The sequence below is a fragment of the Camelus ferus genome, chromosome 23, assembly GCF_009834535.1.
Source record: "Camelus ferus isolate YT-003-E chromosome 23, BCGSAC_Cfer_1.0, whole genome shotgun sequence".
In the NCBI taxonomy this organism is placed as follows: Eukaryota; Metazoa; Chordata; class Mammalia; order Artiodactyla; family Camelidae; genus Camelus; species Camelus ferus.
In genome coordinates, this window is record NC_045718.1 from 2009631 (window position 1) to 2037533 (window position 27903).

The 27903-nt window shown below is 37.0% G+C and overlaps 1 protein-coding gene across 2 annotated transcripts in view; it reads right to left on the reverse strand.

Moving 5' to 3' along the window:
* Nucleotides 1-27903, reverse strand: part of SPATA17 (spermatogenesis associated 17) — a 137327-nt gene that overhangs the window by 41882 nt on the left and 67542 nt on the right. For both annotated transcript variants that reach the window (XM_006188158.3, XM_032466769.1), the window contains exons 7-8: nucleotides 16362-16565; nucleotides 11468-11616 (exon numbers count right to left, since the gene is read on the reverse strand). In XM_006188158.3, the coding sequence (XP_006188220.2) occupies nucleotides 11468-11616; nucleotides 16362-16565 (353 nt within the window). The remainder of the gene's footprint in view (nucleotides 1-11467; nucleotides 11617-16361; nucleotides 16566-27903) is intronic.

The window sequence follows — 27903 nt, forward strand, 5'->3', positions numbered from 1 at the left end:
ATTATAGCATTTTTTAATTTAAGATAAAGCATTTTGAAAAACCACATAACTGGAAATATACAAATTATTTGTGTCAATTATATTTGAAATAGGATGAGATATATTTTAAATTTGTAGTATGTGTAATTAATAATGAATATTGGCTTAATATAATGAATCAATAATGAATAAGTAGTATTTCATGATACATATATAAGTGAAATCATTGTGCTGTACACAAACACATACAGTGTCGCATGTAAATTATATCTCAATAAAAGTGGCTAAAATGAATACTGAATAATTCTAGCCCTTCTTAAAAAAGACAGGTCAACTATCCAATTCATAAAAAAAGGGCCATAAAATACTGAATATTTCTTTTTTTTCCCTTATAATACAGGATAATGTAAGTTTTAGAATAAATTTGGCAAATAAAAAGTCTCTTTTTATTACTTTCAATATGAGAAATAAAAAGTATTTTCACTGTATGTATTAACAATCCAAATTTCCAGATAAACTTAATAGCTCATTAATACCAACAGAGAGATTTCCAAACACAGTCTACACATGTATCAAGATGTTTTAGTTTACTAGAATTTTGTTTGAAGAGATATTCATAAAATGAGTGGCGACTTGAAAAAGGAATTAGACAGACTTCATTTATAAATGAGGACAGCTTTCACTGAGATTTTAACGTAACCATTGCAATAAGCATTTGATACATAAAGTGTTTCATACTTAGAGTAGAATTCACAGTAGAAGTTTAAAATTCATAAAGTATTTAAGCAGCATTATCAGTAACACAAGTTGTTCCCCTGGGGTCATGATACAAATATAACACTTAGATATAAAGACTGCAAATGGCAAGATTATCTGTTCAACTGGACAGTGCGCTTATATTACAAGCTTTTAAATTTAAATGGAAAGACATATTTTGCCTTTCTCCTTACATTTTTCTTAGCTTAAGAGGAATAGAATTCCCTGGATATATTTATTAACAATCTCCAGGCATGCTGACTCAGTTCTTTAATTATATCGGAGCAACAACTTTCTGTTACATACTTTGCAAAATTGTCCTTACTTTCCACTAGTTGATCGTGAAAAAATTACCAAAAAAAAAAAAAATCTCTCCTGAAAGATACTAAATTTAAATGCCCCAGCTTAGTAGCATTCATACAGGCTCTTCTTTTAGTAGGCCATTTACAACATTAAATGTTTTAAGCTCAGATATTTTAAGGACTTGTCTAATTAATATAAAGATATACTTAAGGAGAAAAATAAGGCTGTGGGAAATGTACAATTATCCTTAAGAAGGTACAAGAATAAAATAAGCTGACACTAAAAAAAAAAATTGCTAAGGAAACTCAGATGTTCTTCGTTGAGTTATATCAGAGCAGCATATTCCAAACCATGATCTGTGGATGTGGGGATTCCATGGGCAGGCAGACCATTAGCTCTATGAAGCCAGGAGACCTCTTCTCTGTTGTTCATTGCTTTGTGCCCAGTACCTAATAAGGGCCTGGCACACCATAGGTTGTGATAATATTTGTTGAATAAATAAGTGAATAAGTTTGCAAAATGCTCTATATTATATGCCCTCTCTTTGAAGTTCACACCAAATAAAAATATATTTAAGACTGAGAAGCCCTGTAAATGCCAAAAAAAAAAAAAGTACAACTGTTTTAAATGTAATTTTTCCCAAGTTTATTTGACAAAAAACTCATTAACATCTTCCAGAAACAGATCAAGAGACACAGTTTGGAAAATGCTGTTCTGAGTCAGAAAAAAAGAAAAGGAAGTAACGGCTGCCCTAATACCGGGACTGCTAGAGTAGCGTTCATAAAGATCACAGAGAAGTCACAACTGAATTCATTTCTTTTTGCTTGATTTCTGTTTCAATGAGAATGACTTTGGTGATCAGATAGATTAGAACAAAACAAACAAACCTAGTCCAAGCTCAAGCTCCATATGTAAAAAAAAAATGTTGAAAGCTTATTGTTTGTCAAGCATTGTGCTAAGCGTCCTGTATGAACCCTGGGCTCTTTTGTGAGGAGTTTATCATCTGAAATGAGAGTCTCCAATTTCTATGTCTGGAAGGGCCAGGCAGGTAGCACATATTAAGCCAGACGTAAAAACCAAGAGTACAAGCTTTAATCAATTGTTGCCATGTGAGACCGTGGGCCTGCTGTTTCCAGATCTCGTAATTTTTAACATAAACTGAAAAATCTAGACTTTTAAAAGATATAATTACCATTTTAATGACTTTTCAATCAATATAATTTTTAGAAAATTGTGGGATCCAAATATAACACACCTGGAAGCTGTATGCAACGCAGAAACGACTAGTTTGCAACCTCTGGTTTAGAACTTGTAAGTGAACATCTGCCTCTGCCAATGACTTCAACGTCTCTGACCGAGATACACTGTATCTCCCTCAAACTACTGAGCAGGGCCTGGGATGAGACCACCAAATCATCATTAGTTATTCTTAAGAAATTCTGAATGTAGCAAAGATACACAGAAATGACATTAAAAACAGAAGAATATAGATTCTATACTATATAGGTGGCTTAATCTGATGTTAATTCCATAAAGATTCGAGAAATGGAATATTAAAATGAGGTTAAAATTAAATTCTAGAAAAGTGGTGCTGATATATATATGTATATCTCTATATGATACTGGTCCTATTTTAATATTTTAATATGTCTACATTTTAATATTTTAAATTTTAAAAGTAAGTTTAAATGTTTAAAATACAAATTTAAAATCTTTTATACATATATAAATAAATACATAGAAAGACATATAAATATATGTATCACTATGGGTAAAGTAAAATTTTAAACATGGTACATGTGAAGCTGGACAAAGAATTTGAGGGGCTGTTTTATGAGATCCTTAAGAATATGGGAGAAATAGGAGCCAGGTGCTAGAGGAGGAAGCAAAAGCTATCAATGAATGCCTTCCCAACAGCCAAATCTCATACATTCTTTTTAGTCCTCATTTAACTTGAACTCTGCATCAAGCTGTTCATCCAGCCCTTGCAGTGGATCCTCTTTTCCTTTGATTTGCACAGTCCCTCTGGGTACTCTTCCTTGCTTTCTCAGTTTTCTGACTGACTCATCATTTTCTGCCAATACTTCAAATTAATGACTCTTACTTTAACCAGAACCGTGCATTAGAATCACATGGGCATATATTTCAAAAACATATGCCTACTGAGTCAAAATAGATGTGATTGAGACTCAGGAATGCACATGTATATAATTTTAAACCTCAGGGTGATACTAGGTAAGCAATCTAATTAAGAACCACTGTCCTAATGTTAAAGCAACTCCCAGAAATCTGTACTTCATCTTTTCTCTCGACAGTTTCTCCCTGGGAGATTTTTCCACCACCAAGGTTTTAAATATCCCCTCTGATCATTTCTAACTTTTTTCTTTATATACAATGTTTTTCTCTAATTCAAGACTAGTATTTTTAAATGCTCAGTAGGAATAGCTACCTAGTCATACAACAGATATCTCAAATAGAGCTGCCCCCAAATTAAACTCATATCCCAAACCTCCACCCTGTCAAGCCAATAGTTCTTACATTGTTTTTCCTTAAGTAAAGACATCACTACCTAGCCAGTCACCTCAGTCAGAAGCCACCAAGCCAAGGCACTAGAGGACCCTCCTGCCTCTGCACCCCTCAGTCTGAGGAAGTCCTTGCTCATGGCCATGCTTTCATAAAACACTGTATTTGATACAATGTGACACACTCTCCCCAGACCACATTTGTGATCCATTTATACATTAATTTAACATGTCCATTAACTCAACACATATTTGTTAAGTATTAATTGCATTTCCAGCCTACAACTTGTGTGGGCGAGTTTGATAATATGAATTGAGCAAAAAAGATTCTCTTTCAGGAATTTGAACTGAAAAACAGATTTAGCTGTGTGTTCCAGAGCTAGAAGGTTATACTGAATCAGGTCTGAGTGGCCGTGATAACCAAGGGCAAGCTGAAGATTCATGGGAAAGAAACTATGAGTCTGCGGAGAAAGCTAGTCAGTAGGAAGAAGACAGGAAGCGGGAATGCAGGGAAGGGCAGAGATGCCAGTAGAGGGAGAAAACAATGTCCTTGGAGCCGCCAAGAGTCACCTTAGTCCGGGTTTTCTTTGGCTCCTTTTATTTCTCTAAGATTCTTCAGTGCATCTTTTAAACACACCCTTAACTTCTTGAGTTACGCTGCATAGATCTTTGTTCTTTACAATTAAGAAAGCTCTAAGACAGTGATGCTAAAGGCACCTATGCCCCTGACCACACCATCCACACCACCAACACTGTATATATGGTTCCGAATTCTGGTTTAGAGTTTACAGGATTCTAACTATAAAGTGGTCTCTCAGCCTTTCTCCTCCCTTCCACTCCCCGTTTCCTTGTTCTATTCCAAGTCCTCTGAACTGGACTATCGCAGCGGTACCCTACTGGTCTCTGTCCCCAGTGATTCTCACTTCTTAACCATGGACAGAGCTGGTAGAGTGGTATTTCTAAGCTATCTGACCCTTTCACTCCAGTGAATAAAACATCACGATGGTTTTACACTTTTATATGGGAAAGTCCACACACTTTATCATGGTACGCGTGCTCATTTCTCCTCTGCCTCCACGTATACTTTCCATCTCATCTCTGCCACTTTGCATGAGGCACCAAAGCTCTGAGCTAGGTGTCACAAGATACCTCAGAAGGCAAATGGAAACCCCCATGATCTATGCACTTGTTGCCATAGAGACGGCTCTGTCCAGGTCACCTCCTCTGTGCCACCCTGCTTGCTCTGCCTAGCAAACTTCTGTTCAGCCCTCAAGTCTCTTCTGACCCCCAACACACTTTTGAACCCTAAACTGCAATAGGAAAGTCTGTGATGTGTAAATGCCAAACCAATATAAGAATGTGAGTACGGCACGAGATGACCATCTTTTTTTTTTTTTTTTTCATGAAAGAAATTCCACAAGCCTCGTAAGTTGATCAAAAGTTAATTGGCAAAACTTTACTTAGCATATGTCAGCCACCGTATTAGGAAGAATTCTTAGCAAATGATAAAACTTAACTAAAAAGACTAATGATGTGTTTATAAGACTCGCCTGATTGCATACACCACAAGTGTATATAATATTTTCATGTCATCAGAAAAGTACTGCAAGTTATCATCATTATGCCAATGATATCCATCTTAAACTTCTTTAGAGTTAGATGTCTGTAAGAACAGAATTCTAGGACTCTGTCGTCATTTATTTAAAAAGCCATCTTTTTCAAGGAAACGGTGGACAAAAAGAGAGCACAGTTCTTACTATACAGCCGAAGTAATAAAGGGCTCTTTTGCAGACAAATTCTAGAACTTCTTAATTATACACAGGCTTATTATCTGTATCCCCAGTGCTATAAAGTACCAGAACTTCATTAGAAAAATTAAGCTGGAAAAATGAAGGCAGCACTTTGTAAATTTCCACTGGAAATTAGCTGGGAGAGGCAGAGGAATACTGGATCAAAAGAGGGTAATCACGCTTAACCGTGCCCTAGAGCACCCGCATGTATAATACGATTTGCACAGTAACTACCTCTCCTATTACTGCTTGTTTGGAGTATTCTGTGTTAATGGGGTTAGCTAATTTAGTGTTTTAACTTAAAAAGGCTCTGCTGATTAATAAATGTTGCACACTGTGCTAGTAATTAAAATAAATGGAAGACTTACAAATAAAAGTTGAATTGTTAAGAAAACATTATCTGAAAACGTAGGATAATCCCTATTTATCATAATACAATAACAGTTCAGAAAATATGCAAATTGGAAAGGTCTGAAGCATTGAAAAATCACGCAAGTCAAAAAAGTTTTGAGATGCGTTCAATTTCCTTATCACTGTTCTCGGTGATAAATATAACCAGGTCTCATGTATATATATGGCAGTTTTTAAATGCCCTTTAAAAAAAAAACTGTTTAGAGGGGAGGGTATAGCTCAGGTGGTAGAGCCGATGCTTAGCATGCATAAGGTCCTGGGTTCAATCCCCAGTACCTCCTCTAAAAATAAAAGAAATAAACCTAATTACTCCCCCCACCACCACCCCGCCAAAAGAAAACCTAACAAAACAAAACAAACGAACAAAAAAACACTTTTCAAAAAAAACCAAAAAAAAAAAAAATTAAAAAAAAACTGTTTCATTTACCTACTGTTCACCTACTCTGAATAATGAAGGCAGCAGAATATGGCACACCCCCAAAATAAGGCCACTTTGGCCAAGGATTATTTCGAGCTAAAGGTACTTGAAAACAGGTACAAGAAGAGCGATCTCACCTCCCCTTTCCTTCCTAAAATCAGGAGATGACACTCCCATGTGAAAGACACCTTTCCTATACCAGGAGGGAAGAAACGTTCCTGTCACCAGAGACGGGAAGCCAAGGCACAGAGAATTCTGTGCAAACAGATCTTGTTAAATAACTTTTACCTTCCTTTGGATTCTCCATATAGTTTTGTTACTTTTCTACAATTCCTTCTCTTTGTTCAACGTAATATATAAGCACTTGGGGTTTGCCACTTCTTTGGGTGTTCATTTCTTTAGGAGGGGCCCCGGTGTCTTGTAAAAATTATATTAAACATATCTGTATGCTTTTCTCCTGTTTATCTAATGCCAATTTAGTCCTCAAGCCAGCTGAAGACCGTAAGTGGGCAGAAGCAAAACTCTGCCTCTCCTACAACAACCATCAGAAAATTAACACCTCTTTTCAAAAAGATGTAGAGATGGCTGTTGAGCTGTCTGTACTCAGGTTCCTAAGAAAGCCTGGACACAATTAAAATATAATATCCTTACAATGTAATTAAGTCAGCTTTCATAGGAAAGCCCAGGCTACGGCCATATTTTTTTTAATCCTCTGAATGTCCATAGCCCAGACCCACAGAAGAATCTTGAATCTTTTGAGATCAAAGGACTTCCCTCAAGTTTAGCTCAGGTTTATAATTAATCTACACACCAAAGTCTGATCTAGCAAGCTAGCTCTTTGACTTGAAGAACACTTGTATTGGTTTTCTACTGCTGCTATAACAGGTCACTACAAATTTAGTGGCTTAAAGAATATAAATTTATTGTCTCAGAGTTCTGGAGATCAGAAGTCTGGAATGGGTCTCTCTGGGCTACAATCAAGGCACTGGGAGAGCTGCACCCCTTCCAAAGACTCTAGAGGAGAATCTGTTTCTTTACCTTGCCCAGCTTCTGGAGGCTGCCAGCAGTTTCTGGTCGTGGCCTCTTCCTCCATCTTCAAAACTAGCAAAGATGAGCTGTCCTTTTCACATCTCATCACCCTGATCTTTTATGTAGTCAAATCTCTTTCTACATCCCTTTTTCCATTTTTAAGAACCATGTTCTTATTGGTCCCATCCAGATAATCCAGGGAAATCTCCCCATCTTTAAATCCTTAATCACATTTTTGAAGTCCACTTTATCATATAAGGAAATATATTCACAAGTTCCTGGGATTAGTGTGGCCGTCAATTAGGTTCTTGTCTTGTCACAGAAAGAATTCAGAGACAAGATGGATGCGGAGGTTAAGAAAGTAAAGTGGGGATTTATTCAGGGATAGACAGTACACTCTCAAGGGGAGAGTGAGCAGGCTCAGGTGAGTGGCTGCCCTGCGTTTCTTTGGTAAGTTGCTTACACAGAGTGTAAAAATGAATGGGTAGAATATTCATTGGGGAGGAGGAGAGATTTTTGTCTTTATTTAGTCTGGATGGGAAGTGTCACAGCGTTGGTGGATGATGGGTACTTCTAATCTGCAAGGCTAATTTTATTGAAATGAGGGCATAATGAGCAAAAGGTTACATTCAGACAGTGGACATTCCTGCCTTTTCCCATCTTTCTTTGTTGGCCTTCAGGCCACCTGTCACTCCAAAATGTGTGACCACTCAACAGCCCTGAGGTTCCTGCTTTTCTTTGTCTGCCCAGGGACCCCTATTGTTTACATGATATATGGTTTCCTGCATTTGGCTCCATGACCCTCTCCTTTTTTTGCCCAATTCCTGCCATTTGGCCCGTGTCCCCTTTCTCTGTTCATAGCTAGCTATCTGCCTGCTCCAACATTAGGGTGTGGACTCTGTGTGGCGCCATTATTCCGCCTGCCAGAGCACAGCCTGGTGCCGACTTCCATGGCAATGTCTTAAATCCACTCCATTTTGGATACAGTTATAGTCTGTATAATTACAGTCTCCTGTATTGAGCCAGGGTGTCTGCAATTAATAGAAGGTATAAACATAAACGATCTTAGCTCCTCTCATAAGACCTTAGTGAAGTTGATATCATCTGATTAATGAGCAACCATTCCATTCCATTTCTGCCACCTCAGTGGGTAAGTTAAACATTCACTTTGAGAGCTCTGGTGCTGTGGCCTTCCATTTCTTCCACCTCTTAGCAATAATGACTTCCTTCCCCACTTCATCTAGGCAACTTGCATGGTCCCATTTTACATCTGAAAATATTTCTTAGAATGCTCTCTGAAAAACCCTAAAATATATGTGTGTTGCTGTTTCCATTTTTTCCAAAAGTAAAGAAAAATCCTTTCTTATGGTTTTAAGTGGATCTGAGCAGACTGGGTAAACCAAGGGACGTAGGAAATTTCTTAATGGAAGCAGAAGAGAACACGGATAGAGAAAGGAATGAAAACAGTTCAGTGGCTCTGGACCCAGAGTTTCTATTGGGCAGTGGCAGCACATTACCTGTAGAAATAAGCCTGGCTCAGATCTTGAAGGGCCTTGGGTCATCCAACAAAGAATTAAGATTTATCTTGGAGTTAATAAAAAGCCATTAAAAAGTATATTAGCTGAATAATAGCATGCTTAAATTTCTTTAGTGTTATTGTGGTAAATGCACTGAACGTGAGCAAGACTGGGCAGATCAGATAGGATTTATAGCAATTAAAAGAAGATATTATAAATCCTAAATTAAATCGGTAGTAGAAAGGAAAAGAGAAGCTGAATTTGAGAGATATTTAAAAGGTAGAATAGGCAGGATTTGGGGACCAGTGGAATTTCGGAGAAGGGTAACGGGGTAACTGCCAAGTCCCTACCGTGGGCAGACTGTTGGTGCTGCAGTTCAAATTCAAGACAAAAGGAGGAGGCTAGTGTGGGATGTACTGAGGGTGGGACATCTGGGGGAGGTGCACACAAAGATGGCAGCTGAAACTATAAATCGAGAGTGTAGGAGGAAGATCTTAGAGACTTCAGAGTGGAAATCATTGTCCCAGCGGTGGTAGCTGAAGTCTCTCAAACAGAAGGGATCACTCAGATAGATCATGCATAGAAAGGAGAGGAGAGTAAAGAAAAAGAGTTGACTCCTGAATCCTGCCATCACTCTAGCTCTTTCCTACTACTGCTCACCCAGAGCACTGCAATACTCTCCCAACGTGTTTCCTCCCCTGCTGCACAGTTCTTCTCGGGTACATGTGTCTCCCAGATTCATATTCTTTTTATAACATCCTCTTACTCAAAAGCCCTAAATAGTTCTCCATTATCCACAAAAAAACCCTCAAATCCTTGGCCTTGAAGCCAAAATGGTTTCAGAAGGAAGCTACAAAACAATAGTTTCAGTTCTCTGAAAAGTGAGTCATCCATAGGCTAGTTGTTAAAACCAATTGCTTAGACGGTTTGCTAAAAATATGATGGCTTCAAATCTATAAGCAACTTCTTTAGATATTCCCAGCTTGGTTTGCTCCTCATTGGTTGGTTATCCTAAAAGCCTTTTCAGTCTGAAAGTTTCAGGGTAAAAGGTCATCAGCAACACTACAAAGGGTGAAGATATTTACAAGTACTCCACACAAAGTGCAAGCTGAGCACCTTTTTGGGGGGATAACACTGGTATCGGCTCTTTCTAGGCTAATCAAGGGATACTTCAGTATCTTTGATGCACAATGATTTCTGTGGAAATATCAACATGGTCAATTATTTGTTTGAGAAGTTAATAAACCTTGACATCACTGAAAATTGAAAAATAATTATAAGTAACATAACTTCAGATATTCATCACTAAATTGCATATTTTGCTTGACTAAGTCTGAGCAGCATTAATCTTCTATAATCTCTTTGTAAAATAAATCTACCTACCCAAACTCATTGGAAAAAAAGAGTTTCTTATTTTCTTATTCATGCTATGTTAGGTAACTTGACAATTATTGAAAGAATCTGCTGAATACTTTATAACTAATATCTTACTTTGAGTAACTGCTATAAAATGAGAAACTTTGTAAGAATTACTTGAGTCGCTTGCCAATTTTATCTTCATATGAGTTTGCTCAAAAATTTTTATTTTTCAAGAGTCTCTTCAAAAATGCATGATTGAAATAAAGCATATTATATATCCCTTCTGACTGATAAAACTATCCAAAACCTACTGTGCTGGATAAGAGGTAATTCTAGTTTCTTTATATAACAAAACATACTTTGTAATATATTTTGGAATTATTATGATATAAATTATTATTAGATAACATGTAATACGACTAGTACAGAAATATATAATATGTACAGAAATGTATAATCTGAAATGATAGGTAACTGCAGTTTATATGTTGTAGTTGATAGTTGACTACTATATAATAATTTATAATAATACATTATATTAAATAATTATAATAATAATTTATATTATAATAATATAATTATATACTAAATAAATATATATACTAAATAATAATAAGTAATTATTATAAGATATGTTATAAAGATAATTATAACATTATAGGATAAAAATCATTTTTTAAGACATTTCTAGATTTTAAGTGCTCTGTTTATAAATTACACGTAACTATTGATGACAAATGCCTGAAGAGAGAGAAAGTGACTTAGGGAAAGATGTATAAATTGAGACCCAAATCAATGATGCTAATACAATAATTTAAAACTGTATATGCTATCAGATTGGCCTTTATCTTTCTCAGTCATCTTCCTCAGCAGTAAGGAAACTAACCTCTTTCATTGCACCAGATTTATTAAAACTACAATGTCTATCAATGTATACAAATAATTTAGTTCATACGAAGAAAAATGTTTTCTGTTGGATCTTGACTTAGAAGATTCAGTATACAAGTCTGTATACGTCACTAGATAATTAAGGAAACTATCTTCACAGATGCATGGATGGTGGTCACTTAACCTTGAAATGCTATTCATTCTTTTCTTTTTCCCTTTGAGTAACTGGTGTGTGTGTGTGTGTGTGTGTATGATATATATATATACATATCATCACATATCAACGTTATATATATATACATATATATACACATCATCAACATCAACCTTATCTAAAACACTTGAATATTGAAAAATGGTTGCTTCTTAATAGGTTGGGGTGGCTTTACCTTTTCTCACAAATAAAAGATTCTCTACATTAGGAAATAGAAAATGTTAAAAAAAAGTTAAGGCACCCAACGCGGTGCAGCTACCTTTTCTCAGCTAAGAACTCACATGTTGTCATTCACATTCCGCGCCCATTCCTGCCTTTGGACCTCCCGTCTGGCCTCCTTCAGCCCGTCCAGCGGGTCTGCCACCCGCAGCGTCGGTTCCAGGGGCCGGTAGCGCTGTTCCAGGACTTCGGCGACAGGGCGGAAGGGACCCTGACGAGAAAGGATGAGGTGAATATTTTATTATTTATGACCAAGGCTACTGAATACCTAACAAAGAATAGGAAGTAGTATTTGCTAAATTATTTTTAAAGAACAATTTGTTCTTCTTTGAATTTGAAAGCACTGGAGGGAAGAGCATCACATCTTCCAGAAACGCTCACGCAAGTACACGTTTAAAACTAAAGACGTTTTAAATTAAGCAAACACTTCCCCACTTACATCAAGAGTTTTCACTCTAGAACTAGTAAACTTGTAGTTATAAAAGCTGCTTTGTTTTCTAATTTTAAAAAAGCATGTATCTTCTAATTTAAAAGAAATTCTCTCCTTTTTTGAGTAAGCAAAAATATTTTAAAAGATCCTAGGCACAGCATTCAAAGAGCCCTTCTATAAATAGAAATGGGACAGCAAGTTTTTTTTTTTTAATTAAAATAAAGATTTTAGAGGGGCGAGTACAGACCGGTGGCAGAGTGTGTGCTTAGCATGCATGAGGTCTTGGGTTCAGTCCCTAGTACCTCTGCTAAACAAACAAACAAACAAACTTAATTATCCCCCTCAAAATTAAAAAAAAATTTAAAAAAATAAAAAATAAAGCTTTTAGGTGAGTGTCAAATCTTACATTTAACAGGTTCCGCCCCCAAATATAGAAGAGTCATATTTTAAATTATTTTAAGTGTTCCTTATTTAAAATTCTAAATTCTATTGCTTAATAACTCCAATACAATAGCTACCATTTGATGACACAAATACATAGCAGAGGAAAGTCCCTAAGCTGTAACTGTGTGGGGTGGTTTACAACATATCCTACCTTTAAATTAGTAGTTACTTATCATAGTTACTAGCATCCGCTGGTTGTCTAGTTAGTATCAGATGAAGCACAATACCGGTCACAGGTGGCCCGAGGTGCTGCTGTGCCATTCATTACATCTTGCTTTCACCACCATCGTTGTGCAGGACAGAAGTGATATAAAATGGACAAAGATTTCTAATCATATTCCCTATCCTTAAAGATCTCTTCTTTAAATAGGTTATCACTAACAAGCCACAGCTGGAGTTACTGCCAGCACTGGGTGAAGACTGTGGGGCTAATAAAAAGAAACGATTCACGCCTCATTTATGTTCACTTATGTTTTACATTAATAGAAACCAATAATAGGAACCAGTTACCATAAAAGTCATGGACCGTAAATAACACAAATGGCAAATAAGTATCATCTAGTACTCTTCACAGCTGGACAGGAGGACTGCTATATTTGAAAGTAGTTAATGGATTTTTATTGGAACTTTATTTTTTAAAGATACAGTAATATGATTCCAAGTTGACGATGAAGAAATCAAATATTTTTATAGATTTTTTATCTTTCACTTTGGCAGATTCTGTGGTTTAAAATTAATATTTGGTTGTGTTACCCAGAGCCAAATTACTTCTCTAGACCTTTTCTCTTCATATGTAAAACGGAATAGAAACTATCTTACGAAATTGCCTTTAAGGTATGCAGAGCAATAGCAGTTAATGCTCTTAGCCCGGTGCCTAGAACTTAGTGAATACTCAAAAGTGGCACTCATGGCTTTATTATTATTAGCATCAAACTATCACCTTTAGTTTCCAGAGGAGTTTAAAAAGATTATGGACAACAGTAGCATCAAATACACGGGCAAATGGCCAAGGCTATGACTTTGAAGAGGCCGGCACTTCCGAGGAGTAACGGTCTTCTCGGTGGCCAGGCTCTACCTTTGAACCTTTGTTGGTGTATCCGTGTAACACATGCCCCTTCGTAGGCTTACTCCGCTCCTCGTTCGGAATTTGCCATTTCCAACATGACTAGGAAATGAGAGAGGAGGAACGCTACCTGAGCAGCATAATTTAGAATAAAAATAGACCCACTCTTCTATAATCTTCGTGATCACAATCCTCCTTTAATAATGTCCACCTCTTTGTCTTTCAGTGCCTGCTCCATACATTTACATGTTAGACAATTAATGTCCTCCCTTTGACCACCTTCCTGGTTAGCAAACTTGGCATCTACTGTCAGGGTTCTCTTATGCCAAAGCTTCTACTGATTTCTATTTCTTTTGATAGGCTCTTTTAGATCTCAAGTGATCATGTACACCAGTCATGCCCGGAGTGACATGGCATCCCAAATTTTGGACAAAGCTTCAAAATTCAGATCTGCTCATTGTACTCACTTCCAAATATTAAATCCTAAAATGTGTAGACCATCCAGGATTCAACCTGAACCTGTAAGTCTTCTTGGACTCTTAGCTACAGTTTTCCAGTCTTTGACTTTCTTTGCCTACAATCAAGTCCTATTAGAAGAGCCAAATACATTTATATTCTTCTATATTTTTAATAACCCACATTACTTTCTAGTCAACTTGTATTTTAAACTTTTCCCGAAGTTTAGATAATAGTAAAGTTATTTATATTCTTCCATATTTTTAATAACCCACATTACTTTCTAATCAACTTGTATTTTAAACTTTTCTCAAAGCTTAGATAATAGTAGTTATTTTTTAAACTTGCTGTTATTGTTTTATACATTTAAAAAATTCACCTCTCAAGTACAGATAGAGTATAACTATTATCACTTTGACTGCTGCATGTATAATTTCAAATGTTCCCAATGATGTTTGTACCTTTTCATTATTGGGTAGCGTACAGGAAATGTGGTTCAGTCAAAGAAAATTGCGACACTAAAAATCCCTTCCTGTGAAAACAGGAAAAGAAAGAAGGAAAAAAAAAAAACAAGGAAGAAAAGGAGAAAGGAAGAAGTCAAAGGAATATAAGAGAAGCTGAGAAGAGAAGATGGGTGAAGGAAGAATGAGAAAAAAGGAAAGATAAGAGAAAGAAGGAAAAGAAGGAAGAGAGGATATGACAGGTTGGTGGGGAGGTAGGAGGACCAGGGTAGGAAGGAAGGAGACAGGGAAAGAAGGAAAGGGAAAGAAAACAATCAGGAGGGACAATTATTTTGTGGAATGTTAGAGAAATGTACTTTACGAGTATGTGTGTGTCTACATACATACGTGTGTGTATGTATATGTGTATGTTTACACATATATAAAATCTTCCATACAGATGTATGGAAGTATGTATATTCCATACATATATGCATGTGTATCTTTATGTATATTAATGTATATATTTTTTTCCATGTGTCTTTATATATATACACCATTGTAATATAATAAGAAATATATTTAGTCTTTGCCCCTGGTTACTGGCACAGAGCTCTTAAAACCTTTGCAATTTCCCGATGATAGGAGTATTCTTTGTTACTCATAACAAGATTATATATGAGTTTATGCTAGTAAGGTGACTTAGGCTTCGTGAAGCCCCTGGATAGCCTCGGACAGACTGGTCACCAGAAAGACCAAGTGATTAGAAGTCTGGCACTTCCAGTCCCAACTCTGATCTCCAGGGAGGGGAGTGGGCCTGGAGATTAAGGGCTATAAAAACTCTTGCAACAAGGAGATTTGATGAGTTTCTGAATGAAATACACATCTGCATGCCGGGATGGTGGTGCATCCCAAAACCATGGGGACAGAAGCACCTGCACTCTGGATGCTTCTGAACCTTATCCTATGTACGTCTTCATCTGGCTGCTCAGTTGCATCCTTTATGATAAAGCAGTAAATGTAAATAAAATCTCTTCCTGAGATCTGTGAGCCATTTTAGCAAATTATTAAACCTTAGGATGGGATCATGATAACCCTCCATTTACATCTGGTCAGTAAGAAGTAGGGGAGACCTGGAAATTGTGACTGGTATGCTAAATGTGGGGGCAGTCCTGTGGGACTGAGCCCTTAAGCTCTGGATCTGCACAGCTGAGCTTTTGTATGATATCACAGTCCTGGCTGATACCTTGACTACAACTTCATGAGAGATTCTGAGTCAGAGGTACCTACAGTGCTGTGCCTACAACGCTGACCCACAGAAACCATGAGAAAAGAAATGTGTGTTGGTTTAAGCATCTGGCTTTGGACTAATTTATTAGCCGACACACAGAGGCAAGCCCGTGTCGGAAGCTCATAGGTGGGAGTTCTGGGAGCTTGGCTGTGTGCACCAAAATCAGTCCATTTCCCGGTGGATGTACCTGGTGGCCGTTGTCTAGTCCAGTTTAAATACTGATGGGGATGATAGAAGTGTTTCTCTCTGCCTTTAGGACAGTGACAATCATCCCTGACCTCTCCCACTCCACCCTTTCACCCTAGGAAGTCACTGGCCAATCCTGCTCTTCTCCGATCCACAGTGAAGATTATCTGCCTTTGCTTGGGTCTTGCATTGTTTTGGGTCCTCTCTCATTCTCTAACTTATACTTCTAAAATTACTCCCCTCCAAACTATGTTTACAATTGTATGTAATTATATGAATCATCAGATGAGAGGTTAAATTACATAAATTGGATAATGCGTAAGGGTTTTCTAGCAACAACAGGTCATAACAAGTACTGTTATTACAATAGTGTTACATGAAAAGGCTAGATCCTAGCCCCAATCCTATATGTTAACCTCATATTCAAAATCGATAAAATTCAATACCAAGGAAATACTTAATTATTTCTTTGGTATCTATTTTACATGTACTTCATATTTATTATTTAAAATTAGATTCTGGAAAAAAATTATTTTCCTTTCTTCCTTCTCACAAAGACAAAACAAAACAACAGTAAATTTAAAAACAAAAAAACCCAGCAAGAATACAATCACTGCCAGAATTCTCATACAGGACTAGTGAGTACCTGACATGGTTTCCTATCGATGGGTGGCAGAATTTCGGACCGAGGAAAGGACCGGGCACTGGTACAAGCCAGCCAGTCGCTAAGGCTGACGGAGTGCGTCTGCTTAACTTTAGGTCTTCGGTGCGTTAAAGGCTTTGCCTTCTGTAACCTCAGCTCCCACGGGTCAGGGTCTTTCCTGAATGGTGAGTTGTATATACCTGGAATCTAAGGAAAAGCAACATAATTCTAATTTTTATCTTCAGTGTTCACCTGAAACCAAGGGAAGATAAAGTTGTACTATAGAAATTTTCATATGTTGAAGGACTGCAAGTTTTTTTTTAACTACAACATGTACAACATGTACAACACTGGACTAAACATACAATACGTTTAAGGACTGCACTTTGTTTTTAAACTACAACTCTCATTCTTAACTAGAGGTGGACTTCAGATTTGCCCAAAGAGATTATGGAATACTCACACTTTGTCTCCACTTCAGACCAACGGTTTCAGAATCATTCATAGTTGAAGACTAAACATGTTAAAAAATGTGGAGCTGTAGTTTCTATTTGCCACACATGTTTATATAACTATATATAACAGTTTTATATAACTAAACTGTATTTAAGAAGAAAAAACCCAGAATGACCTTAAGGTATTCATTTTGTATTCTAACCATTAACTGTGTATATGTATGCTTAACCATATCTGTAAGTCATGCATTCACTCACACAAACTCAAATGTTTGAACCAGTTGCAGGTACAAAGTAAGAATTTTTAAATATTTGATTATTTGAATGAATATTCATTATACAACAAATGGCAGCCACTTTAAGTTCTTTACTTTATAATAATAAACTGGTATATATACACACACACACATCTATACATACATACATGTGTATATATGTGTGTACGTGTGTATAAAATCATTCAAAATAACATCCCATATTTAATGAGTTGCATTCATGTGGTTAGGTTGGGTACTTCTATAGTGTCACATTCCCTTTGCTGTTCTATCATTGACCTTGTCACACATTGCATCAAAATAGTCAAGACTTATTTAACCAGTGCCTGCTGTGCAGTAGGGGTTCAATAGATGTGTGTATGATAAATTCATGATAAATACATTCAAGTTTCGCGCATTCCATTTTCTGAAACATTCAATGGTGTTTGAATATACAAACTGCATTGAACTATTTTTTGTGCTTTCATATATACAAACACATATTCATGAAGAAAAGTTATATTTTAAAGGACAGTATGACTTGTTTGGTTGCTCTGCAGACGTTCTAATGTAAGGAATGTATCCATTAAACCTGTCTTTCCTAAAAATGTGCTTTTTTCTTCTGCCACCATCATATCCATAAGTATTTCTGGCTGTTATATTTACTTCATGGAATAAGCAGTTCCAAAGTATTATGATTAACTACGATAGGTGTCTTGGAAAACCTACCCTAGAAAATTTTCTATTTCCAGTCTACCAGCTCAGTAAGTATGAAGCTCCATCTAATAACCGAGACTAGATTCTGTGTCTGACCTCTAATGCTTCCTCAGCAACCTGGGGACAACTGTCACCGTACCTCTCATGTTGTTTCCTAATTATCTTTGTGTGCGCCGGTCTTGCCCAAGCAAGCAGCTGGAGCACAGGAACTCTGTTTTAGGTATTTTTGCATCTGTAGGGCCTAGCAAAAGTGCTTGACACGTAGCAGACACTCAAAAAATGAATGCTCAGTTCTTATCTAGAACAACAATGCACGGTTCAGAAAAGCCCATAAAGTCTCTCTTTCACTCTTACTTTCCAGAACCACATAAATATCTTAGTAAAATGTTTGAGGTTTATTTTAAACTCTTATCGACTTCTTTCAAAGTTATAGATTATACTCCTTTTATCTTTCTTAACACTTCAGTTTCAATTTGCTTTTGAATACATTGCAATCTAGAACTAAATTATCACAGACCCATTGACTCATCTCCAACTCAACTTTTCTATGCTATAATTGGGGACTGAATTTTATTAGATAAAACAAAGTTTAATTCATTTATTTATTTAATTTAAATATATTTGCCTATTTAAAAAAATACTTTTGAATTTGCTCTTTGAGTTTTTTTTCCCTATACAATTTATAAAAGAAAAAAAGTGTTGAAAGTGTTACAGGCATTGTATAAACCATTTTTAGTATCATGTTAACATTATCTCACTATGATACTAAATATAGAACAAGGTGGATACATAAACAGATATTTTAATTACGTTAATATAAGAAAAATATATGCACAGGTATTCAAAATAGCTTTCAGTGGATAGTACATTTGAAGTGAATGGTAATTTTTAAGATGATTTTTAGGGTGATTTTCTAAGATGAGGATATGTCAAATGTAATGAGAAAAAACAATAAATATGATACTAAAAGGGCTATTCACACACAAACATAATGAAATCTACATAGTCTATGAAAGAGATGTAACAGAACACCTTTCTGTTTAGCGATGATCTAATTAACTGAAGCCAGTTTAATGTTTCTCCAAACTTACAAATTAAAATGGTAAAATGAATACAATTGAACTAGATTATAATTTATCATTTAAAAATATCCACCTGAATAACTGCTACCTGCTATTAACTTTCCCCCCATTAGAAATCTTTGATCTCTTTCCACATTTGCATGCACATGTATACACAGGCTAGATGGGAAATGCAAATAGATCGGTAGACATGATAGCTTTCTTAAATGATATTTTGCAACCTATATGGAGACCTCCTCATGTGTATTCTCTTTGCAATTTAAATCACATATAGATAGAAAATATATTTTAATTGAATTTAAAATATATCATTTAAAATCTTCAAGGTGTCAGTATTTTAGAAATTAATTGAATACCTTTGGCTAACTTTTGTCAATGAAAACAGTCCAGCCCCCCTCAATCCCTACAGGAAGTAAATATACTTCTATTAATACAGTATTCATTTAATTATTATTTCTTTTAGTAAATAAAACAACCTTAACTCTCATCTCAGTTGCTGTATTTCATTAATTTGCAAGCCACCTTGTGAATAATGGTTTGTTGTTGATTTTTTAAAAATATTACTATCAGCCACAGAAGACAAAGTAAACCCTCAGGGACTATGACATATTTTTCCGTTTTCACATTTTTTCACAACGTAGAAGGGCTACTGCCAAGCTAGCTTTTGGGACTTCATTTTCAGCAATAATTTTCTAGAGTGACCAACACTATGGGGAAATCTGTGCTAACTGTTTAAAGAAAAAAAAAAAAAAGAAGCCTACAACTGAGTTATTTGCAGTACTGTCATGCTAACATTCAACTCAATAAGACCCAGGAAACCTCAGGAGAGGACTCTGCTAATAGCTTCTTACTGACCTCCCTGCATCGGGCCCGGCTGCTGACTGGTGGCCCAATGGTGAATACGGCAAATGAGGTGTGAAAGCACTGATTTTTTTTAAAGGCTATGATTCTGACTCGTCAAAAGGGGAAAAAAAAAAAAGGCAATGAGTTATATAATAGATATATATTTTTCTTGAATTCCCCCCTTCAGACCTTCCATCATGGGAACTTAAGCATGACCTAGAATATTAATTATGTCAGGTTGAACAACAAGCAAATGTACCATTTGTTACCCAGTCACCCTTAGCATTACATTAATATTTTGAACCATTCCATATTTCTAACAATCTACCAGTTGGCTCTTTTCTTCTTAGTTTCTATTCTTATACTGAAGCAGTGTACGAGAAAGTCCTTTAAAAAGGCAACTGATCTGAAAACAAACGTATATACTCGTTATGTTTGGAGCAGCCACTGCTTTATTTCATGAAGAATGTTTTTACGGTCATTTTCTACTCACATACTGACCTTTATTTTGTAATTGCCTGGGGGAAGCCATAGTCTAATTTTTTTTCCCTTTTCTCTTTGTTATTGAGGTTTACTTTAAACACAAGTTTCTGGAAAATAAAAGGAATCTGAAACAGGACCGTGTACACCTGTAATTCCCATAGCACCATTACACTTCCATAGCACCATTACCGGTGCTTCAATTTCAGATTTTATCAGATGAGAAACAGTAATTTCTCATGATTTCAAAGTAACTGCTTATTCCAGGAATGAAAAACTATTAAGGAGATAGGGTGGGAGGGAAAATTCAAATTTTACTTTTGCAAATACAATTACACAGCAAATGGGAGTCACTGATGGCCACAAAAAGAAACAAAATTGAAATAGAATTTTCTTGCCCTGTGAGTCAGAATACTGTGAGAGAGAAGCAGTTCTCAAAGGGCGGCTGGCTAAAATATGTCTGGTTGGTTCTAAGTTTTAATAAAACATGCTTAAAAAAAAATCAGACATTAGGCAAGCACAGAACATAGTAAAGACCCTGAATAACAAGAAAAGTGAAAGTAGGCCAAAGAACTGTGAATGAAATATTTGCTGGGGTAGGGACTGCTGAATCAACACTGACCAGTGCACTTCATCATAATTATCAGGACATACTGGTGCCAGGGGATTTATAAAAACCCCACTCAGCAAATAATTGCCCTGCTGTTAGGAGATAGTCAGTGTTAACACACTGTCACAGTCCAGTGTTTAGTAAGATATTCTACATTCGATTACTCTTGCTGAGAACCGAAAGGAAACAGGGTCATTCCTCAGATACAGATCATAGTCATGTTAACCCGCAGATATAGCACTCCAGGAGGAAAAACAATTCCATGGAAACATTAAGGATTCATAGAGAATATATTTATCTATCTAAAGTGAGATTTAAAAAAAAACTATTATTGACTAACAAATGTTTTTTCTCTTCTTTCACTTCACTAAAAAATAAATTTTTAAAGTGTCTTCAGTCAGATTATAGAGGGGTCATGTTAAGTGTAGACCCCAGATGCAGCCGGCTTTATTAGTTTAACAAATGATTTTTGTAAATCGTTTTGATATCCTAATCAATATTAAGGTATGTTACAATATTCTCATGAAATGTTGATTAAAATGGAGAAATCTGAATAAGACACCATCCTCTATATAACTAATTTAATTCAATAAAATACTGAGCATCAACTAACTTAGAAAGACACACTTGGCTCTAAGGTGGGTACAGAGATGAAGAAAAAGTGATCACTCCCATCAAGCCGTTCTTGGCGGTGGGGGAGGCTGTGATTAGGAGAATGATTTTGTGATTGGCAATAACATAACTGACCTGCAGTATAAGTGTCCTGTAATAACTGTTGTAAAGGAAGTATTCACCAAAGGTTATGGTAAAGGTATGCATCCTTTAGAAAACTGTGGGAAAAGTATGTGGATTTATTCTAAAGGAAGAGAGATAGTCCAGGCTAAGGGAAAAGTAAAAATAAAGACATATTTGTGGGAAAACATAGGGCCACTGTTCAGCGAACATCACTTTGGCCAGTTTAAGCATGAAGCTATAGTCAGATGAGCTTGTGAAGATAAACTGGGGCAAAATTCTAGAAGGCTGCAAGACTGCACTTAATTCTACATAGAAAGGGAACCTCTTGATTTTCACCCTCTCCTTTAGAAGGTAAACTCTTTAGCCAGCCCTACTGGTGCATGAAGCCCACAGAAATAGACCCAGCGGAAACACAGGCAGAAAACATGATTTAAAGGGACAGAGCAAGCATCCAAACCAGATTCAGATGTGGCAGGGATGTTGGAATGATGAGACCAGGAATTTAAAATATCCGTGATTAGTAAGTTAAGGGATCTAATGTTAGTAGACAGCATGCAAGAACAACGGGCACCATCAGCAGAGATATGGAAATTCTAAGTACGAATCAAAAAGAAATGCCAGGGATTAAAAAAAAAAAACAGAAATGAAGAATGCTTTTGATGGATTTGTTTGTAGACTAGACATGGCTGAGGAAAGAATCTCTGAACTAGAGGATATGTCAACAGAAACTTCCAAAATGGAAAAGCAAAGCAAAAGAACTCTGATGAAAATGTAATAGAATGTCCTAGAATGGTGGGACAACTACAGAAGGTATACCATCCATGTGATGGGGATACCAGAAGGAGAAGAAAGAAAGGAACAGGAGAATTATTTGAAGTAACCCTGACTCAGAATTTCCCCAAATTAACGTCAGATTATCAAATCACAGATCCAAGAAGCTCAGAGAACACCAACCAGGATAAATGCCAAAAACAACTCCTACCCTTTGGCATATCATATTCAAACTTCAAAAAGCAAAGATGAAAAGTCTTGTAAGAAGCAGAGCGGATAAACACCTCACTTATAGTGGAGCAAAGATAAGAATTACATCCAATATTTCCTCAGAAGTCATACGAGCAAGATGAGAATGGAGTGGAATATTCCACCCAGAGTGAACTCTAATATAAACTATGGACTTCAGTTGACAATGACTTGGGGAGGGGGGGTGGCGTGTAGAGAGTATAGTGGTCCTTCAGTATCCTCAGGGGACTGGTTCCAAGATCCAACCTTCCAAACCTATGGATATCAAAATATTTGCGTATATTGCATAGTATTTGCATATAACCTGTACACACCCTCCCTCTGTATACTTTAAATCATCTCTGGATTACTTATGATCCCTAATGTTATGTAAATACTTGTAAATAATTGTAATGCTATTTAAACAGTTGCCTGTGCACAGCAAATTCAAATTTTGCTTTTTGGAACTTTCTGGATTTTTTTTTTCTGGATATTTGAATCCACAGTTGGTTGAATTCATGGATGCAGAACCTGAGGACATGGAGGACTGACTATATACGGCAACGTCTTGCTCAAAATTGCTATGAACCTAACACTGATTTAAAAAAAAAGCCTATTTTAAAAAAGTTTAACACATGCTTAACATATAACACAGCAAACTCATTGCTGGGAATCTGTACAGGAGAGATGGAAATATATGCCCACACAAGGACTTGTATGCCAATGTTTATAGAGGCATTGTTCGTAGATGCCAAAATTGGAAATAATCCAAATGTTAATCAACAGATTAATAAATTAACTGAATATAGTCACTCAGAATAGAACACTAGTCAACAATAAAGAAATGAAATATTGATACCTGCTATAACATGGAAGAATCTCAAAAACATTATGCTAATAAGAGAAGTTAGATGCAATGCCACATACTGTATAATTTCATTTATATAAAATGTCCAGAAAACGCAAATCTAGATAAAGAAATGTGCAGGGGTGCGGGGTACATGGAAATACCTATACCTTCTGCTCAATTTTGCTGTGAACCTAATACTTCTCTAGAACAAACTTTATTAGAAAAAAAGTAAATGGCACCACCAGCTCTCAGTTTCTTAAGCCAAAAACCTGAGAATCATCCTCGATGATAAGTGATCTTTCCCCACCCCTTATATTCAACCCACCAAAAAATTCTATGAATTCTTTCTCCAAAATATATCTTCAACCCATAGGCGTCTGTTAATATCCATAGCCACCACCCTTGTTCAAGCTTCAAACTTACATTTAGTCTCTGTCCATCTGCTCTGTTTTGAACCCCTCTGACTCTCTACAGGGAAGCCAGAACAATAATTACAAACAACAAAAAAATTGTTTTAGTCCCTAAAAGACTATAAATGACTTTTCGATGCACCTAAGAAAATTGAACGTATTCTCAACTAAGTCCTTTTTTCTGTTCCAAGCTCATGTAAGCCACTCTTACCATCCCTCACACACACCACCCATGTTGGCTTTCTTTCATTTCCTCAAAACATGCCAGGCTCTTCCATGACTCAAATTCATCAAAAATGTTTCTTCCATCTGCTTCCTTGCCTGGCCAAATTATACTCACCCTTAAAAATTCACATTAAACATCACTCCTTTTTAAAGAACTTTGGTGACCCCAGACACATTGTCCTACCATGTTCCTTCTCTTAAAGTTCCCTGTTCATTTTTCTTCATGGCACTTATAACATTTAATTATACATATATATGAATATTTGTTCTTCAATGTCTGTCTCCCCAGCTAGAATTTAAGATCCATCTGGATAAGCATAGCACCCATTTTCTTGATGTTTACATACTTAAGTTTGTGGTTCTCAACTCTGGCTACAAATTATAGTCATTTGGAGAACGTGGAAACTACTGATGTCCAAGCCCCACCCTAGACCAACTCAATCAGAATCTTTTAGGTGTGTGTCTGGGCATTAGTTTAGTTTTGTTTTTAAAGAAGAATTGAGAACTCTGGTTTATTACCCACCTCAATACCTGGCTCAGACTAGACAACCCATGTTTATCTAAGTAAGTGATATAAGACCAGAAGTTTGTAAAGAAGGTGAAGCTTGCTTATTCAGAGGTAAGAAAAAAGAGCAGTGGAAACAGAAGAATGACATGACTAGGGAACACTTTATAGGAAAAGAGACAAAAGACATTGATAACAGGTTAATTAAGAAGAAGATAAGAGAATGTGGAGTTACAGAAAAGCTTGCTTCTAGAACTCCAGCAGTGAGGTGGCAAGAAAACCAGCTATAGAGTAATATTAACCTCTGTTTGGGGGTTATTAGGACTGAACTTCCCACAAAGCATTCAGGTTGAAAGGTCCAGTGTGTTGTTGTCAGGGTAGGTCTGGAACTTGGGAAAGAGGTCACAGCCAGCAACTGGAGTGTTTTCTGAATAAAAATGGCTGAAGCTGTGAAAATGGATGGAGTCACAGAGGGGGAGAATAAAGATTGAGATTTTTTTCCTAGGGAAAAGTCTTAGGAGTGTGTATATATAGCAAGTAGGTGGGAGAAGAGACGCTCATGGATCGAAGGGCACTGGAAAGAGGAAAACAGAGAGGGAGAGGAGGCAGGACACGAGGGAGAAGATGGTTTCCAGGAGGAGGTCACTGGGATCAGATGCCAGGCAGAGGTGGAATAGCATGAGAACGCTACGCACAACTGCAATGGTAATTAGAAGGGGACAGGGGACCTTTGCAGAAGCCGACTCTGTTCCTATGGTGGAAATCGTATCATAATTCACTAAATGTGAGGAAGGAAAAAGAAGTAGAGATGGGTTTCAGTTTCCAAAATACAGCAATTTCATGATGACTCAGAAGATCTTGGACCTGAAAGAATATATATATTTTCCCCTAGCCAGGATCTCCCTTTAACTATATTGCATTTTGAAAGACTTCCTGAGAAAGATTTCATGTAAAAGACTTTCTGGGAAACCTTCCCCATTAAAAAACTCCTTTATCTCTTTATCTGTAAATGCCAGGTCATTATTTTACTGATCCCTGCAAGAACTGGATGAAAGCTGCTTGTTTTCTTGCTTAGGTAATTTATCTAGGGGTGCAGCCAACCCCGCCCTCCACCATCACCACCACCACCGCCACCAGTATGACTTCATCTACCTTCTCTTTTGTTTGCTCCCTGGGCAGTCTCTCCAGATTTGGCTATGATTCCTGTGTTTTCATTTGAGTGATAGCCTGGATAGGTTATAAATAATTATAAAAACTTGAAATTCATGTTGACATGAATGTACACCCATTCTGGGAATAGACCATTCTGCAGGGGGCCGTGGGGGGAAGCACTATTCTGAAGGTAACACTATTTGGCCACAGTATAATTTTAGCAGAGAAGTAATTTTTTTGAAAAGAAGTCAGTCAATCAATATTTTGATCAAAAAACTGATCTGGTCTAAAATGAATAATAGTCTAGTCTCTGTTTTTTTGGGTGTACTATTGGGTTGTTTTTGGTAAGTTTTTATGTATTTTTTTCCCAAAATTTGAGGAAATAATACCTCCTTTATGCTTTTTAATCCATAATTCACTTTCAGTCTGTTACAACTGAAATGAAGAATAAGTACAGCAACTTAAGTCTTCCCAGAACAGGAGATAGCTGGATCAAGCAACTACTTATCTATGTGGTTTTTGGTCAAATTGATTCTGCCCCAAAAAATTTCTGCTAAGTTAATCACTGCTCTCCTTCATATCTTCTAGTACACCCACCCTCAACTCCTCTTTTACTCTCTCCAGCAGCCCTGATTCCCGTGCCTATAATCCTTTCAGCCCTGCCCTGTGGACCCCCTCTCCTGTCCAGGCTAAACCACTTTCCCAGGCCCTCAAACTTCTCAGTAAGCACATTCTCTGCCTTTTAAAATTGTAACTGAAGCTTCCTTCTCCTCTAGAGCACCACTTCCCTTGCAGCCCCACTGACCAAACACTTTAGCATCCCCCTGTATCTCAATGACCAGGGATAGATTTGCATCATCTCGGGTCCCCAGTGTCACTTGCAAACCAGGATTCATTCACCCTCTTGCAATCTGAATCTCTCTTCTTTTGCCCCCCACCTCTTGTGGTTATTATACACAGACTAGCTGGTTACTCCCCACATTCATGACAGCCTTTCGTATGTAGTTCAGTGTTCCTCTCTACAAGGTGTTCTGGCATAACTTTAGGTGATTTCATATACAGATGGGCGACCATCCCAACAGTTTATCGTTCTTCGATTCCTTCATCTTCACTGACTTTCACCCTTACACAGTGTTAGCCACACCACACACACCCCCATCATCCAGAACTGCTCTGTGTTAACAATTCAATAGACTTAAACATCAGTATCTCACTCTCTGAGCACAACTTTGTAGTCTACTCGTTTTCTCACATTCTTATTTTTGCTAACCATAAGACTGATTTCCTAAAGCTCTCAAGTCGAGGGATCCCTCAAGTTTTTCCTAATCTATTATCTCCTTTTTGCCCTCACATTGCCCCCTACTAATCTGAGTCACATGGTTGATTATTTTAATTACTCAGGGTCTTAACATTCACTATCCTGTCATATCTACCTGGCCATATCCCAGATGGGAATCCATTCAACTTATGCAGTATAGCTTAGTGATTAATTAATTAAACCTGAATTCCCACCTCTCTCTCTTATTTTCTCTGTGATCTTGACCTGCATTGTTTAACGTCACTGTACCATGGGTTTCTCCTCTGAAATAACAGAACTATCTCATCAGGTCATGTATAAGTTTATATATGTTAATACAGCTAAAGCACTTCGAACAGTGCCTAACACAAGGATAAGTTCTCAATAAATGCTAACTTTTTTAAAGAGGTAGTATCATGTACACATTGTGAATACGAGCCCTGGAACTAGACCACCACATACTAACACCGACCTTGGGTCCCTGCGTTACCTCTTTGTGCTTCATCCATGAATTAGGGATAATTGTCCACCTTACAGGGCGGTATATGAGAATTAAGAGAGGTAATTCATGTGAAGCAGTCAGAAGCATTCAATACATGTTAGCTGTTGTTACTATTATCCTGCATGCTTCCGAGCTCGGGCTGCCGATACCGATGGAATAAACCATACAACCAGGCAGGCTGGAGACGACATTATTTGTGGACTTCAAGTCCAGCTGGTCCCTCAGAGCCACTAAACAACCCTCTGTTTCTGATTCTTCTCAGGAGTATTTTAAGGGATCAACCAGAATACTGAAGTCCTCAAACATTAATTACTTCAACCTCAACCCCTCCCTGCAAAAGTACCCATATACCATCCTGCACTTATATTCCGTTCCCTTCCTGACTTAGAGTCGGTTCTCGTTCCATCTGCTTCAGCCTACGACTTTGTG